This window comes from Panthera pardus, unplaced genomic scaffold (genome assembly GCF_024362965.1).
Source record: "Panthera pardus isolate Hobbes unplaced genomic scaffold, ASM2436296v1 HiC_scaffold_16, whole genome shotgun sequence".
NCBI classification, from domain to species: domain Eukaryota; kingdom Metazoa; phylum Chordata; class Mammalia; order Carnivora; family Felidae; genus Panthera; species Panthera pardus.
In genome coordinates, this window is record NW_026526721.1 from 75,031,766 (window position 1) to 75,047,039 (window position 15,274).

The 15,274-nt window shown below is 38.7% G+C and overlaps 1 protein-coding gene across 2 annotated transcripts in view; it reads left to right on the forward strand.

Annotated features, from left to right (window-relative positions):
- The window catches only part of FGF12 (fibroblast growth factor 12), a 560,417-nt gene that overhangs the window by 185,654 nt on the left and 359,489 nt on the right, over positions 1–15,274 (forward strand). The window contains exon 1 of one of the 2 annotated variants that reach the window (XM_019463520.2): positions 259–437. The exons of the other annotated variant lie outside the window; for it this stretch is intronic. Coding sequence (XP_019319065.1) covers positions 347–437 — 91 coding nt within the window. The 5' untranslated portion in view covers positions 259–346. Of the gene's footprint in view, positions 1–258; positions 438–15,274 lie in introns of those variants that run through there. 2 annotated transcript variants of the gene reach the window in all.

The following is a 15,274-nucleotide window of genomic DNA, read 5'->3' on the forward strand; positions in this document are numbered from 1 at the left end:
TGGCCCGTTCACTCACCCTCCCTTCCTCCCGCAGCCCCGCAGCTTCCTTCGGGAAGTCCCAAAGTATCACGCTCGAGCTTACTGGGGTGTGGCCGAGCCGCCCGTCCCCCGCCCCCCCCCCCCCCCCCCCCCCCGCCGGGCTGCCCCCAGCGGAGCGGCACTTCCTCCTCCCTCCCAGCCCGGCCGCGGCGCCCGCCGCGCTCCTGACCAGAGCCCCAGCTCCCTGTCCACCTGGGACGCGCGCACCATGGACTCCGGACCCGGCTGCCGAAGACAGGCGGCCTTTTGGTTGGACAATTAGCGGAGGTGGGCGGGGAGTTGACGAACCCCACACGCGCGCCTCTCCATGAAGATTCTTGAGCTTTCTTTGAAGAAAGGAGTGCATATGCTGCAGTGTCTCTGTGGAAGGAGCCTGAGGTCCAGCAACAGCCTAAGTGGTGAGAAAATGTTCTTTCCTCGGCCTTAAAACGCTGCAGATGCCCCCACCCCACCCCTTCCTCCCCCTTGGCTCCCTCTGCGCTCGGCTCCCCTCCTTTATTCCGCGCTGTCAGTGGGAGAAGGAAGGCGGTTCCCTAGTGGGGCGAGAGAAAGGCCCCGGCCGCCGGTTTTGTCTTTGGGGGTGTTTTTTACTAATCCCCGAAGTCATCTGCGCTTTGTAGAACGCTCTAGCTCTCGCTGAGCGCCTGGACTGGAACCGCGGGTCTCTTTTCGAGGGGTGCTTATAAACTGACCTGCTTTCGCACTTCCTCGCGGCTCTCTCCTTGTGACTTGTAAGGGCGGTGTGCGACTTGGAGTTGCTCAGTGTCTCCTCTTAAGAAGTTGCTGATGCGTTCGACAGGAGAGGGGACTTTTAAACAGGTGGCTGGCGAGGCAGGTATTTTTTATTTTTCTTGCCTTGTCGGAGAAGTAGACATCTGGCCTTAGTCGGAGAGTAGCTTTGCCCTGGAGACCAAACAATTTCTGTCCTCGGTACTGAAACAGGAGAGTCTCAATTAGCCCTGGGTTTAACCAACCGGGTCCCTCAGGAAAGGCCCAGGGAGGGAAAGAAAGAAAATCAGACCCTTTTAATGACCTGCGAAATTTAGAATTTAAATGAAAAAAAAAAAAAAAAAAAAAAAAAAAAAAAAAAAAAAAAAAGAGGAAGGAAAGAAGGAAAGAAAGAAAGAAAGAAAGAACGAACTAAGCTAAAATCAAGTGAAATTCTCTTCTGATGAAGCCCTACAAATGCGGTGCTCTTTCACCACACTTTGATTTGTGCATCTCTCTGTTTCTTTTTAAGGTGTAAGTATCCTTTATTGTGATTATGTCTACTAACCTTTCGACTGCTAATCTAGTTTTTGTGTCTTTTGGTTTTCTTTACAAAATGGAGGTGGGGTGTGAGGAGAGAGGACAGGTGCCCTTATTATGTCTAGGCAAGTGTCACTTTCTGAAATAATTTGTTTTGCCCATAAATTACCAGTAACTTTAATGTCCAACAATTTAACAATATTATAGTAGGCTTCATGTTTAAAACTTCGTATGCTATTCTGGGGGATCTGATTCATTTGGTTACCTCTCTATTTTCACCCTGTTCTGGAACTATAAAGATTATATTTGGAAAGATTAGAATATATATAGATTTCATTCATTTTTTCCCTAAAATTTTGACTTTCTGGCTACTCACCACTCTAAATGAAAAGTAAAACTATTTTAAAAGAACTAATTAGGTAATTTCTATGTGAAATATGAGAATATACACTTTTGAAATACAATCACAATGAGATCTTATATTTTTACTTTTGTTGAATTCATAAGATTATTTACAGTCTTTTTTGCCACCATATTTATAAGTGCTCAATGATATCCAACTGCTATATTTTAAATTAGTATGCTTGATGATGAAATTTCATATTTTGAAAATACATATCTCAGGAAGCTGGTAAAGATGTATGTTTATTTCAATTTTCCTTGTTCACATTAAATAATACATAGATTGCAACTTGGATATATGTTTTCTGGATGTGAAAAAGTTTAAGTATATATGGTGTGTAATAATGACAAGGTGCTACCTTGTGTAAAAATAGGTAACATATTAATTTATATTCAGAGTCAGTTTCTCAAATAGTAACAGATCCAAATAGAAGTGATAACATATGTGATGGGGCAGCATAGGTTGTTGTAAAATCATGAGACTTAGAGTCAGAAGACTTAGTTATAAAGCAGTCTTAATAAAATTACTAAGAATCCTTTAACTAAGTATTTTTATCTGGAAAAAGTGGAAATAATAGCTCTAGCCTGGTTCTTATATCTTGTTTTAAAAGATTTAACATGCAACCCTTGAAAACTGTTGCACTTTATTTCTTTATATGCTTTTTTACTTAGTGGGGTGGTTGGTTAGTTTAGGGGATGATCACTCCAACATATTTTTTGTAAAATGGTTTAGTCACAAGTAGTGAAGATGAAGGTTCCTTCATAACTTTTCCACAGAGAGAGATAATATACAGAGATAATATATAGATAATAATATAATAATATACAGATAATATACAGAGTTACTGAGAGATTGTTTCTGGGAACTACATTGCTGTTGTTTGATTGTGGCCTTTCTTGGCTTATGATCTTGGATAACATGCTTGACCTTGCCATTCCTCAATTTATGCATAAATGTTAATTACTATGGTAATAGTACGTACCTCATAGGTTGTGGTAAAGATTAAGCAAGTTGAGAATAGCTAAAGATTTGTTGAACTCTTACTATATGCCAGACATTATTCTAAGAACTTTGAGTCTACCATATATAATGTGCTCAGTATATTTTAGATATTATTATTATTGTGCTCCATTTTAACATGATTTCACTCATGTGACTTGTACCATTAGCATGGCATCACAGCAATTCCATGTGAAATGTTTTTATTCCCAGTGTGTGAATACATTGAGGTAAAGACATCAGATACATTTTCATGGAACAAGTTTATAAGAATAGAACTGGAATGCCCAATTTTAATTTTTTTCAACTTACCTAAAAAGAAATATAATAATATTTTGAACTGTGTCAGAATGGAGTACAAAGTTTTACACCAGTGACATCTTCCCCATTATTTTACAGCTGAGGGAAGTAAGGGCCACAGGGGAGAAGTGGCATAATTTGTTTTAAGAAGTTAAAAGTTCAATCCCTTCCTCTAATGGATTGCTGCATTTTTGGAATTGCAAACATTTCAATAATTTATTTAGGTTTCATTAAATAAATGGAGTTAAACAAATACAAAATGATCATTAGTAACTTTCGAGCTTCTTACTATAATTAAAATGTTTTATTGCTCCTGTCTTTCCTCTATAGTACCAAATATTAATCTTGCCTAATATATCCATTATATTAGTTTATAAATCCTTTTACTTCAGTAGGATGTAGATAGTATGAGATATCAAATAGAAAACAATCTTAGACAAGGTTAAGTGGGTTGTTTATGGCTTTTTCCTGGTATCTTATGATCTTTTTTTTTCCATTTCTCAAAATCAGTGATATATTTTTTTAAGCATGGGGAGCCTATCTATTGAAATAACATTAAGAAGTTTAAATTCCAGGGGTGCCTGGGTGGCTCAGTCAGTTAAGCATCCGACTTTGGCTCAGGTCATGATCTTGCTGTTTGTGAGTTCGAGCCCCGCATTGGGCTCTGTGCTGACAGCTCAGAGCCTGGAGGCTGCTTTGGATTCTGTGTCTCCTTCTCTCTCTGCCCCTCCCCCACTTGTGCTCTGTCTCTCTCTATCTATCAATAAATAAATAAATGTTAAAAAAAAATAAAATAAAATTCTAAACAATTCTGCTTAGAGTATATGACACTTCTATTAACCTGGAAAATGCTAAGATTTTAGTTTGAAGGGAGAGGGAAGTAGATTCATTTTTCCCTAGATTTGGGATCTTTACAAAGAAACATAAGCTCACTGAAGAGTAGACATTAAAACAATAGCTTGAATGACTGCTCCCTTTCCTCTCAAGATCTAGTTGGGAGGAAAGCAGAAGCATTCTATCAAGGAAGGTTTTCTCATCACTTTGGTAGGAAAAACCAATGAAAGAAGGATTCCTGTCCTAAACAACCAGACTCCCAAGAAGGCTGTCTTAGGTATCAACCTGACAGAGGATGGCAGCACTTTTGGTAGTGGGTGCCCACAATAGTAGGAAAATAAGTGTGTATACCTGTGGGTGTGCACACTCATACCACAAGGAGGGACAACACTGTGCTTGTCTTATCACCCTCAGCTGTTCCAGAAAAGCAGCCATTGGCCTCTCCTCCTTCTGTACACAGTCATAACTCTCCTGTGATATCCTGTCAATTAGGGGCTGCCTCAGCCTGGTGGCACAGAGGATTACCAGATGTCCAGACATTGAGCTGTACAATCACATCAAGTAGCTTTGGTGTGGGATTGAAACACTCCAGGCAAAAGTAATTTATCAATCCTAATGACACAACACAAAAGTAAAACCCAGTCATTGCCCTTACTTTCAAATATAGCACCGCCATCTAAATTAAATTTGCCTGCTTACATTCAGTTTACATCAGCTAATGTATATCTAAGAGATTTAGGCTTTAACTACTGTACAAGACAGTCAGGTGATCTTGAATTTGGTTGCAATGTGGTCATTGTTTTAAGCCCATTTCTCAGGAAGGGATCCTCAACAAAGACAGCATTACACAGTTGTTTTCAACTTCTCTCTGCTTTACTTGTGAGTATGTAGTCCTTTACTCTCTTTACTTTTTCTTCAAGGATGTGGGTCACATCCAAAATTTTGGAGAAATGAAAATAATGTATTTATAAATTGAGAATATTTTAGATTCTAATTCAGTCTTCAGAAATCCACCTAATTGAAAACAAATGGCAAAACTTACCTCTTGAAGCAATGTACTCAGTTGTTCACATCATTTTAGTTAAGAAACATGGGCGATTTCAGTGTGTCACTGCCTTCATTTATCTAATCTTGGAAAACTTCACTAAAGAATAATTAATTGATGATTTATATGTGGCAATTATCTTTGTTGTAAAATCTTTCTTTGAGCTGGTTTTTATGTCATAATGTTAAAATTCTTCCTATTTAAATGTTGCTCCAGTGAGTACAATGAATAAGAATTATGCAATATACAGGGGCGCCTGGATGGCTCAGTCAGTTGAACATCTGACTTCAGCTCAGGTCATGGTCTTGCAGTTTGTGAGTTTGAGCCCTCTGTCAGGCTCTGTGCTAACAAACAGCTCAGAGCCTGGAGCCTGCTTCAGATTCTGTATCTCTCTCTCTCTCTCTCTCTCTCTCTCTCTCTCTCTCTCTCTCTCCCTCCTCCTCTTCTTCTTCTTCTTCTTCTTCTTCTTCTTCTTCTTCTTCTTCTTCTTTTCTTCTCTCTCTCTCTCTCTCTCCCTCCCCGTCCCCTGCTCATGTTCTACCTCTCTCTGTCTCTCAAAAATAAATAAATGTTTAAAAACTTTAAAATGAAAAGAATATGCGATATACAAAATGTCCATAACTTTCTTATGGCTTTCATTTTCAAAGAAATTTTCGTTGCTTTACATGAGGTTTTCAGTGTTAATGTCAGAAAATTCAAGAAGTTCATGCCTGTTACTAATCCACTTGTCATATAGTACTTTCAAAAAGCAATTTGCCAAGTGCCCACTATGTGCAAATATAGTAGGCATTGCCACTTTTCACTCAATATTTTGGGTTTTCCTCTTGGGCACATTGTAGGGTGGCACTACCCCATTCCTATGGAGTCAGGCTGGCCATGTGACTTGCACTAGCAAATGAAATGCTCTACCCGCCAGAGCACAACTCACCTCAGGCTCTGAGCTTCTGATGATGTTTAAGGAAGCAGTGGCTCCATCAGCCTGTATCCCTGAGTGTCTACAATAAGTAGAGCCTCATTATGTGATCCATGATGGACATTTAGCACAAATGAGAGGTTAAAGTCTTTTTTAAAGTAGCTTAGATTTTTTTTAATATGAAATTTATTGTCAAATTGGTTTCCATACAACACCCAGTGCTCATCCCAAAAGGTGCCCTCTTCAATGCCCATCACCCACCCTCCCCTCCCTCCCACCCCCCATCAACCCTCAGTTTGTTCTCACTATTTAAGAGTCTCTTATGGTTTCGTTCTCTCCCTCTCTTTTTTTTTTCCTTCCCCTCCCCAATGGTCTTCTGTTAAGTTTCTCAGGATCCACATAAGAGTGAAAACCTATGGTATCTGTCTTTCTCTGTATGACTTATTTCACTTAGCATAACACTCTCCAGTTCCATCCACGTTGCTACAAAAGGCCATATTTCATTCTTCCTCATTGCCAAGTACTATTCCATTGTGTATATAAACCACAATTTCTTTATCCGTTCATCAGTTCATGGCCATTTAGGCTCTTTCCATAATTTGGCTATTGTTGAAAGTGCTGTTATAAACATTGGGGTACAAGTGCCCCTATGCATCAGCACTCCTGTATCCCTTGGGTAAATTCCTAGCAGTGCTATTGCTGGGTCATAGGGTAGATCTATTTTTAATTTTTGAGGAACCTCCACACTGTTTTCCAGAGTGGCTGCACCAGTTTGCATTCCCACCAACAGTGCAAGAGGGTTCCCACTTCTCCACATCCTCTCCAGCATCTACAGTCTCCTGATTTGTTCATTTTAGCCTAAAGTAGCTTAGATTTTTAAGACCATTTGTTACCTAGCCTATCCTGATTGATATAGTAAGGAAGGACAGTTTAAAATTACTCAACACATCTCCAGAGGCAAGGGAAACAAAAGCAAAAATTAACTATTGAGACCTCATCAAGATAAAAAGTCTGCACAGCGAAGGAAACAATCAGCAAAACCAGAAGGCAACTGATAAAATGGGAGAATATATTTGCAAATGACATATCATATAAAGGGCTAGTATCCAAAATTTATAGAGAACTTATCAAACTCAACACCTCCCCAAAAAACAAATAATCCAGTGACAAAAGGGGCAAAAGACATGAATAGGCATTTTCCAAGGAAGACATCCAGATGGCTAACAGACACATGAAAAAATGCTCAACATCACTCATTATCAGAGAAATACAAATCAAAACCACAAAGAGATACCACCTCACACCAGTCAGAATGGCTAAAATTAACAACTCAGGCAATGACAGATGCTGGTGAGGATGCAGAGAAAGAGGAACCTTTTTGCATTGCTGGTGGGAATGCAAACTGGTGCAGCCACTCTGGAAAACAGTATGGAGGTTCCTCAAAAAATTAAAAATAGAACTACCCTATGATCCAGTAATGTCACTACTAGGTATTTATCCAAAGGATACAGGTGTGCTGTTTCAAAGGTGCACATGCACCCCAATGTTTATAGCAGCTCTATCAACAATAGCCAAATTATGGAAAGACCCGTAATGTCCATCGACAGATGAATGGATAAAGAAGATGGCATATATATTTATATATATGTTCCCCCTCACACACAATGGAGTGTTACTCGGCAATCAAAAAGAATGAAATCTTGCCATTTGCAACAATGTGGATGGAACTAGAGTGTATTATACTAAGTGAAATTAGTCAGAGAAGGACAAATATCATATGACTTCACTTATATGTAGAGTTTAAGATACAAAATAAATGAACAGAAAGGAAAGGAAGCAAAAATAATATAAAAACAGGAAGGGGAACAAAACATAAGAGACTCTTAAGTTTAGAGAACAAACTGAAGGTTGCAGGAGGGGTTGTGCATGGAGGGATGGGCTAAGCGGGCAAGGGGCATAAAGGAGGACACTTGTTGGGATGAGCACTGGGTGTTATATGTAGGGGATGAATCACTGGATTCTACTCCTTAAATCATTATTGCACTGTATGCTAACTAACTTGGATGTAAATGATGATAATAATAATAATAATAATAATAATAATAAAGTTAATGGTAAATTCTTGGGCTCCACTTTCTCTATGACCTCATCTATAGTATATAACCAATTGATGTATTGGTTTTCTTTGAAAATATTTGGGTAATTAGTTCAGCATCCCAAGGTATGAGGTTTTGTCATCCTTCTGATAAGTTAGCATGTGTCTGGAGCCTTGCAGGTACCATGTTTCTTAAATGATATTTATATTTCCCCCCAAAATAAGAATGAAGTAATCAAGTTCCATTGATGTTTGAGAATATTCTTTTAAACTTGTAATTTAATTTCAAGGCTCTTAAGAACTCCAGTTCTCCTTTCTATATACCCTGAGATGTAAAAACTACGTATCTTCAAACATATCCTGAAAGGAAAGAACTAATTACAATACCTGAAAAACAGATACAACATGGCAGCTCTCATCTCTACTGCAGTTTTGCCAGACAAGGGGAAATGCAAATAAAATTGCTTTTCTTCTCCCAGCTTATACACTGAGAGCAGCATGCATGGGGAAAAAAACAGGGCATTACTTTATGGTGAAGTGATTGGGCTGGGCTGAATGCTCTCATCTGTGTTAGGGACCAGCAGTCCATTTTCCTGACTCCAGGTTAAGTACAGCAAAAGACAGGAGGGAAGCCATTTTCTGGAAGCCTAGGATACTTGAGTCATACTAACTAACCCTTCATAGTTGCTCGCCCTCCCTTTCTTCTCCATCTGAGGACAGGAAGTTAAAGAAATATGTTTCTGACTTCAAGGGTTGTCCTTTTTCACATTAGCAAGCATTCTTTGAGGGCTGTTTGCATGCAATGTTCTGCATTAGGCACTAGAAACCTAGTAGGGAGAAATATATATATATACACACACAAGCAAGAGGTATACTACTAGGCAGGATAGGATACGTGCCCAAAGTGGGATACTGGGGAGCCTCAGTTTGTTTCAGTTTAACAACCTCTTAGCTGAGTTAATGTTCTATGGTAAAATCTCTGCGAGGAAGGAATAGTTAATTCTGCCTGGGATTCCTGTTAATCTTCCTGAACTCGAAAAACATTTAGAAGTTCAAAAGGTAGTACTAGCATGGGCAGATGGGGGCTCTAATGGAAATGAGTAGTATCTCAGGATATTTTACTGGAAGAATGTGTTTGTATAAAAATAAGATACAGATATAAAAAAAGTAATTTTTTCAAAAGTAATTACCCTACCTCTCAATGCAAGCCTACCCAGCTTTGCTCATATTCAGATATCTTGCCTAGTTATCTGTGTTATACATCTCTTCTGCCCCTACCTCAACATGACTCCATTTATTCACAGCCTGGTACAATACATCAGCTTCTAAGAAAGCAAGTTGTATTCTCTGGTATCAGAGTTAGAAAGGGATGTCCAGGGAGCACTTAGAGATCTGTTTTCCCAATTTCCATGGTATATCTTAAAACAACAAAGCTCTCCTTTGTACTGCTTCATGTATGAAATTGCTATCTTTATGCCATGTTATTTTCATTGCACATCATTAGGAATGCCATGTCCGAATAGTTCTTCTAAGCCATTAAATGTTTTAGGGCATCTGCATTTCCTAGGGTGCCAATCAGAAAGCTACTGTGAATCTGCCAAGACCATCTCTCTTGCTGAAATGATCTTTCTTGTTTATACATAAGCTTCTAGTACCATCCCACCCCCTCCACTCATTACTGTTTATAGAAACGATAGCATTGCAGTTGGTGTCACTGATTGCCTACGTTGCTGCTTCAATGAAGCCAGCTGGGATTCGATTGCATGGTCTTTAAATAAAACTTAGTGGCACAAAATGAATCTCTTTTTTGAGGGGAGGGGTGTTGTTGCTAGCTGGATGGTTCTCTAAAGCACTAATTATTGCGTGACTTGGAGGAACTTGAGAATCAGTAGATCGCCATGTTGGCTCAGTGTCTGACCTTGGCACTAAGGAAATCGTGAGTAGATGAAGCCGTTCTCAAAATGATAGTTATGAACTCCTTACCCACACTCCATCGTAGCACTCTGTACATAACTCAGTGACTGGAGATAGCCCATGTGCCTATGGGTCCAGCTACCCAAAGGCTAAAGCCAGAAGATTGATTGAGATCATGAATTCTGGCCAGCAGTTTTCTGTGACAGTCTGGTGACAGTCCTGTATTCACAGACAGCTCAGGAATGACCTGGAAATGGTGATAAACAGAGAGAAAAATTGGTGCTGCATTTTCTAAAACTGGTGCAGTAATAAAATGGAGGATATCAATCATGACTTTTGGACTTTTGACTCCCAAAATTCACTGTGTGTTAGGCAGGATTCCTCTTTATAGTTATATAATACAGATTAGTAAACTAAGGCTTATCCTTAGATTTTTATGTCTATATACATTTATTTATTTTCTCACTAATCTGAATGTACATGTATGTGTCTATGTGACTCTGTGTGTGTGTGTGTGTGTGTATCTTTAATGAAATGCATTCGAAATTGTTAATGGCAATTACCTTTATGGAGTTTGATGGCAGACACTTGCTTTATGCATTAAATATTTCTATATAATTTAAATTATGAAAATGTGTTCCTTTTATAATAAAAGTGATATATATTTCAGAGTATACAGTTTTCTGCTCACAGCAGTAAACTTTGAAAATGTAAACTCTGTAAAATAAGAAAATCAAAACCACAACCTCAATATAATCTCTGCACTCTTTGTGTGTGAATTTTTAAAATGTTATCACAGAGTTATGTGCTTCATTTGTTTCTTTTCTTGTGATCTTAAATAATTACTCTAAATATGGAAATACATATTGAAATGTTTGGAAAACACTCTTTTTCCAGAAGGAATTATAAGAAGCTGTTAATAGTGGTTAGTTGGGGAGAGAAACTTTTGGGGCAGTAAAAAAGGTAGGCTTCCTTTTTTTTAGCTTTGTGTGTTTCTAATGATTTGTACATATTGACTGTGTGTGTGTGTGTGTGTGTGTGTGTGTGTGTGTATAATGTGTGTGTGTGTGTGTGTGTGTGTGTATAATGTGTGTGTGTGTGTGTGTGTGTGTGTGTGTGTGTATACACATATATACGTATGTATGTCAGGATATAGCTGGATGGGAAACTGTGGATCATTTTGTATTTTCTTTTTATTTGTTACTTATCTGCATTAAAAATACTAGTAGACATGTCCATTTACAAAATATTCTTCTAATGATTTTAAATTACTTAATTGAATGACATTACATGTCTGTGCTATAATTATCATTTACCTCCTGTTTTTGGATATTTAGATTACAGCCATTTTTCTCTGCCTTTACATTTTTTGACTAATACCCTTGGGTAGAGATCTTTGTGTGTGGTGGGCTTAGGGGATGGCATTTATGATAACTTTTCTATCTCCTCTTTACAGTTACCTCCTTCCTTAATCTTGAGTTCAAAATGGTTGAGAAAATAGACAAAGTTGTCAAACAGATGGCTATTAAACATGTTTGCTTTTTTACTGGATTGCTGGAATATTGGCTTAGAGAATGGTCAAAATTGGATTTAGCACCTTTCTCCCCAAACTAAATATTGACATATGCAACTCACCAGAGGGAAGATTTCGGTCTGTGGAACAGGCCTGCTGAGAAATCCAACCTTACCTCTGTTGGGCCTCACTAGTGGAATCAGAGAGATTTGGATTTGATGTCTACCTCTAGAGACACATGTGGATCCTGACTACTTGTGCCCACCCAGCAGCTCAGAATGTGTCCAGGCTGTGGGCAGGCAGATCCACAAAGAGGGAGGCGGGGAGGACCCACAACAAGCTAAATTTCACCTGCCCCATTTTTTTCTCTCTCTAATCTCACCACTCACATAAGGTTTTCCTCTTTCTTGGAAAGGAATGAGAAGGGTGGCTGGAAGGTCAGAGACTCTCTTGCCATATGTTGGAAAAGGCAGAAGTGGCTCTTCTGTGGACCAAGAAGTAAGCATGTGAAGTGGGAGCAAAACTTTACTCTTACAATGTGTAATTTTCAAAAGCACAGCTACTTTTAAGGTATTGATATGCTGTTCTCCAGTAACTTACACTTCTAGCAGTATAATATTCTCCTGGCTTTGTGTGACTGTGGGCGTGTTTCTTGGTCTCCCTGTGCCTCAAACGTAAAATGGGGCTTGATGATAGTGCTTAGGTTATAGGGTTGTTCTGAAGGTTAAATGCATTAATGTCGGTAAGGTTCTTCGCCTATGAAATCCCGAGCAAGTGGTCAGTGCATGGGGTTTTCTGCTCTTCTTTTTCTTGCTTTTCATCCCTCCTGGTGGGATAAAATACAAAGTGCATGCTGTTAGTGTGTGATTTATCCCATCTTATTCTGTCTCTTAAGGTAAAAAAAAATGTACAGCATACCAAAGTTAAGAATATACGTAAAATTTTAATATGTATGTTTACATTTTCTTTGTTGCTTAAGACAGGCCTTTTTTTTCAGGTAAAAGCAATAGGAATCTGTATCTAGCCAATTTCATTTGTGAAGATCTCAGTTTATTTCCTCAAAACAAATAATCACCATAATATCCACAGCATTAAGAATAATTCTGAATTTTATTTCATTGGTAGAAACAAATGTAAAATTGTATTAATGGAGTAATTTGCCTATAAGAGGTAATTTGGATGGTACTCTCTTCAGCGACTTTTGATAACTGAATTTCTGGAATTAATCATAGTTTCACTAACTTTGTTCTTTTTTTCTGTAAAAATTGTATCACATTTTAATTTATTTTTTGTTTAAAAAATTTTTTAATGTGAAATTTATTGTCAAATTGGTTTCCATATAACACCCAGTGCTCATCCCAACGGGTGCCCTCCTCAATGCCCATCACCCACTTTCCCCTCTCCCCCACCCCCACATCAACCCTCAGTTTGTTCTCACTATTTAAGAGTCTCTAATGGTTTGCCTCCTTCCCTCTCTGTAACTTTATTTTTCCCCCTTCCCCTCCCCGATGGTCTTCTGTTAAGTTTTTCAGGATCCACATAAGAGTGAAAACATATGGTATCTGTCTTTCTCTGTATGACTTATTTCATTTAGCATAACACTCTCCAGTTCCATCCACGTTGCTACAAAAGGCCGTATTTCATTCTTCCTCATTGCCAAGTACTATTCCATTGTGTATATAAACCACAATTTCTTTATCCATTCATCGGTTGATGGCCATTTAGGCTCTTTCCATAATTTGGCTATTGTTGAAAGTGCTGCTTTAAACATTGGAACAAGTGCCCCTATGCATCAGCACTCCTGTATCCCTTGGGTAAATCCCTAGCAGTGCTATTGCTGGGTCATAGGATAGATCTATAACTTTGTTCTTGATAGTTCATAATACTCAAGTTTCAATTCTCTCTTATGTAGGTAGAGTATTTAGATGATCAAGACAGGAGGAAATCCAAAGTTATGTTAAATTTTAACCTTGTAGAATCACTGTAACTGAAAAACATTTTGAGCTCCTCAGGACTAAAACATAAATTAACTTTGATTTTCAAGTCTTGACAGCAAGTCTCATTTAGTAGATTGCTGATTTTCCATTCCTTGCCAACTCATTTCTAGGAAAACTAAAGATCATTTACACATTTACACAAGTCTGTCCTGGGATACAGGAGCTTTGTCACTCTCCTCTTTCAGTCTTATAGTAAACCAGACGGTGGATCTTCAGAATAATTTACTAAAGGGGTGCCTGGGTAGCTAAGGAGGGTGAGCGTCTGACTTCAGCTCAGGTCATGATCTCAAAGTTCGTGAGTTCAAACCCCACATCAGGCCCTGTCCTGACAGCTCAGAGCCTGGAGCCTGCCTCAGTTTCTGTGTCTCCCCCTCTTTCTGCCCCTCCCCCACTTGCACTCTGTCTCTCTCTCTCAAAAATGAATGGACATTTAAAAAAATTTACAAAAAGAATAATTTACTGAATACCAGAGGTGTACCACAGGGCAGGAAATGGAAATGTAAAGACAGATATTAGCTGTCACTGCTCCTAGAGTACATAGACCATGTCCTTGTCTAAGAGAGCCTCCTGGTTATCTCCAGACTATTTCTGCATTATAGATATTCTTTGTTTCCTTCAGAATTAGGAATGGTTGTTTCAGGTTCCAGAGACACAGTGAGGTTATTCCTGTTCCCATTCTAAGGTTCATTGCTTTTCTGATGGCAGGATGACTGGCAGTGGAACATCTATGCCCTTTCAGAGAAACACACTTCCAGCACAGAATATGGTCTGGTCACTCCTGGTTTAGAAGAGGCAATCATGGTAGTAGCCTGTACATGTCTAAGTGTTTGAGTTATTCCATTTTAAATACTACCAGATGAGGAATGCTAAGTGTATGGCCCATGTAGCATTGTACCTTTCCTCCATCTTCCTTTCAAAGTAGATTGCAAAAGGGCTTAGTCTGGCATACTCTTCTTGCTATGATCTCTTCCACAAACTCTTGGGCCAAATAAGACAAGCCTTTTAAGGATAAGCAAAGATTTTCCAATAGGGAAGCCTAAATGTAGAGAAAAGTTCTTTATGAACTTGGTTCTGCTCAAAATATATCAAATTTAAATTACTAAACAGAGTAGTTAACATCTTAGATGGAAAGATCTGCTTCATTGGTTGGAGAGGTTTTACAGCAACAGAAACTAGATATTGACTTATACTGGTATAATGAGAAAGTCTTGAAAGGTAGTCCCTCTGAAAATAAAGGAGTTTCTATGATAAGGGGAAATTCTATTTTTTTAAAAAGTTTACTTATTTATTTTGAGAGAGAAAGAGAAAATGCATGAGTTGGGGGGGGGGGGGGGCAGAGAGAGAGAGAGAGAGGGAGAGAGAGAGAATCCCAAGCAGGCTCTGCACTGTCAGCACAGAGACCGATATGGGGCTGGAATTCAGGAATTTTGAGATCATGACCTGAGGCGAAGTGAGACACTTAACCAGTTGAGCCACCCAGGTGCCCCTGGGGAAATTCCAAGTTTTATCCTATGGGGCAAAAGCTACTAACACTCCCCAAATTGTTATTTATCTAGTTATAAGAATTTTAATGTTGTCTTAGTGGCTACCCCATTTCTTGGAGAGTTGGGTATTTTAGGTTTGTCAGAGAAAAGACATTATGGAGCATCACTTCATTTATATATTAATTCAGCCAGCATTTACTGAGACCCATACTACAAGTCAAGCTATGGGCCTTGCATGAATCCTTTTCTAAGATAACTTATACTTTGATAAGGGAGATAACACATGAGCATAAATAATCCAAATTAAGGTATTAATAGTGTCCAAAGTGTGTCATTCTTAGTTACCATTGTCATTATTCTGGAAGGTACTATTGTGTTTGTAGCAGAGATAAATTCTCCCCAGTGTTCTTGTTTTTAGGTTACCTTCTCTGATAATTATTATTTGCTGTATGATTATTTGCCATGTGCTCAGTTCAAGTTCTAGTTGAAT